At 57.6% G+C, this 2,500-nt stretch overlaps 1 protein-coding gene across 1 annotated transcript in view; it reads left to right on the top strand.

Annotated features, from left to right (window-relative positions):
- LOC113812887 (uncharacterized) overlaps window positions 1–2,476 on the top strand; it is a 3,238-nt gene extending 762 nt beyond the window's left edge. The window contains exon 2 of the mRNA XM_027364807.2: window positions 153–2,476. Within this exon, the coding sequence (XP_027220608.2) occupies window positions 153–1,331 (1,179 nt within the window). The 3' untranslated portion in view covers window positions 1,332–2,476. The remainder of the gene's footprint in view (window positions 1–152) is intronic.
- Window positions 2,477–2,500: the final 24 nt, after the last annotated feature.

Here is a 2,500-nt window from a genome sequence, read left to right as displayed (position 1 = left end):
TCTTCTCTCTTTCTCTCTTTCTCTCTTTCTCTCTCTCTCTCTCTCTCTCTCTCTCTCTCTCTCTCTCTCTCTCTCTCTCTTTCTCTTTTTCTCTCTCTCTCATATGACGAAAAAAAAAGCATTAGGTTAACCTGTCTCCTTCTCTCCCCCAGGTGGCGATGCCTTCCCCAGGAGCAATGTCATCAGCGCTGCGCCCGAGCCCTCCTACGCCCACGCACCCTGTGGCTCCCCACGCCCACGGCCTCCTGACGCTTTCGTCGCCCACCAGGAACACGCCCGCCCACGCCACAGGCCCCCACGGCGTGGCATCTCCCACTCGCCCCGCCCACGCTACTGGCCCTCACGGCGTGGCATCTCCCACTCGGCCCGCCCACGCCCTCGGAGTCATGGGCTCTCCCTCGCGCCCACACCACGGCAGTCTCATCATGACCTCCCCCGCCCACTCCACGCACGGGCCCGCCCTCCACGCCCCCGCCCCCTCGTGTGGCGCCGCTCTCCCGCCCGCCCGCAGCGCCCTCCCGCAGCCCTCGCCCGACCGCGTGGACTCGTGCCCGACCGCCAAGCGCCTCCGCGTGTCCCCGCCCCCCCACGACAAGGAGAACCCGCTCCGCCACTCTCCCAACGGCCAGACTCCGGAGTCGTCCTCGGCGCCGTCGCCGTCGGCCTCCTTCTCGGGGCTGCTTCAGGAGATGGGCGTCATGCCCCTCAAGGAGGAGCAGATCTCGGACGACTCGGTGGCCGAGGACGACGACGACGACGACGACGACGGCGACGCGAGCCAAGAGCGCGATTCGGACAAGAAGTCGGAGTGCGGCGAGAGTCGGCGGCGCAAGGGCGGCTCGGGGCGCGCGGGCGGGCTGCGCGGGCGTGCGAGGAGCCCGCAGCACATCGCCAAGATCCGCCGCAACCGCCGCATGAAGGCCAACGACCGCGAGCGGCATCGCATGCACATGCTGAACAACGCCCTGGAGCGCCTGCGCACCGTGCTGCCCACGGCGCCCGACGACACCAAGCTCACCAAGATCGAGACGCTGCGCTTCGCCCACAACTACATCTGGGCGCTCAGCGAGACGCTCAAGGGCTTCGACGCCCGCACGCCGCAGCACCCGCAGCACCTAAGCCTGAGCGTGGGCGTCAGCAACGCGCCCGTGCCGCCCCAGACGCCCAGCGACGTGAGCATGTACCAAGGCGGCGCGCTGGGCCCTCCCGCGCCCTACTGCGTGGAGGGCGAGGGCGACCCTTGGGCCGGCGCCATGGGCAGCGCCTTCCACCCCGGCGCCGCGCACAGCCAGTACATGCACTACCCGAGCTTGCCCTACCAGTGCCTGTGATGCCCCGGCGCCACGCCCTTCCTCCGCAGTGCCTGTGAGTCTCCCGCCGCCGCCCGACGCCCTGGCGGGAGGCGCATCAAGAAAAACAGAAATGAAAGGTCTTTGCGGTGTCTTGGCGAGCGGGTTCTACCCCCTCCTCTTCCTCGGGCCAAGAGCCGAGCCTCCGGACGAGATTCAGCTCTTCCAAGTTGCTTCTCGACGAACGCAAACCCGATCCACAGATCTTGCTTCGGAGAGCATTCGGAGGAAGAGAGCCTTGGTCGAAGCAGTCACAGTCACAAGGTCTCGCTCAAAGCACCGTAATCCCTTGGGAGTTACCCCCCTCCCCCCACCCCCACCGCCCTTGGTAACACATGCTAGTCACCGAGTTCCTGTTACATGTTCTTGGATTTTCTGTAATTGGTTCTTATTTTTCCTCTTGGTCCTGTGTTTTGTTTGCTTGTTTTTGCTGTTTGACGATATTTAACAATGTTATGATCACTTAACACATCACTTTCTTTTTTTTTAACAGTTGCATTTTTGTTGTTTGCGAAGCACTAATGCCTTTTTATTTTTAATTACGAATTAATGATAATTTAACACGAACGCCTCCTGTGGTCTTATCACGGAGACACGTGTTACCTGCGAATAATCTACTTACGCAAATTAGTTAATTAGTTGAAAGGCGCACCTTCGCCTCAGCCCCTTGATAAACAGGTCACACCTTCCATAGCACTGTGAAAACCCCAAAATACAGTGTTACGGAATTAGCCTTAGAGAAACAGTGATAAACCTAAGTGTGTGTCGCACTTAATCATAGGAGTCCACGCTATAGATTTTCAAGAGGAACGCAATCCCACTTGCCTTCCGAGTCCCATGAACCGAGTCACAAAATGATACTATTTTAGGGAGTCTATTTATTATTAAACACATCAGGAGTATAACTGCCTTTGCCTTGTCGAGTGATATCAGTGTGTCGAATGTGTGCAGCGAGGATGTTGTTAGATGTGTGGATGTGTTGTTGAGAGTGAGATTGTAAAGCGAGCGGCCACTAGTCTGTACCGAACCTATGATCTCTTGCTTGGCCGCTCTGTACATAATGTATATCTATTTTTCTGTATTTTTGTACATAAAGTAGTAATTTTTATAATAAAAAGTTATGAAATTGAATGACTTTAGTTTATGTACCC

Source organism: Penaeus vannamei, chromosome 30 (genome assembly GCF_042767895.1).
Source record: "Penaeus vannamei isolate JL-2024 chromosome 30, ASM4276789v1, whole genome shotgun sequence".
NCBI classification, from domain to species: Eukaryota; Metazoa; Arthropoda; class Malacostraca; order Decapoda; family Penaeidae; genus Penaeus; species Penaeus vannamei.
The sequence above is the reverse complement of the archived record's forward strand: the minus strand, read 5'-3'. Positions and strand labels throughout refer to the sequence as shown.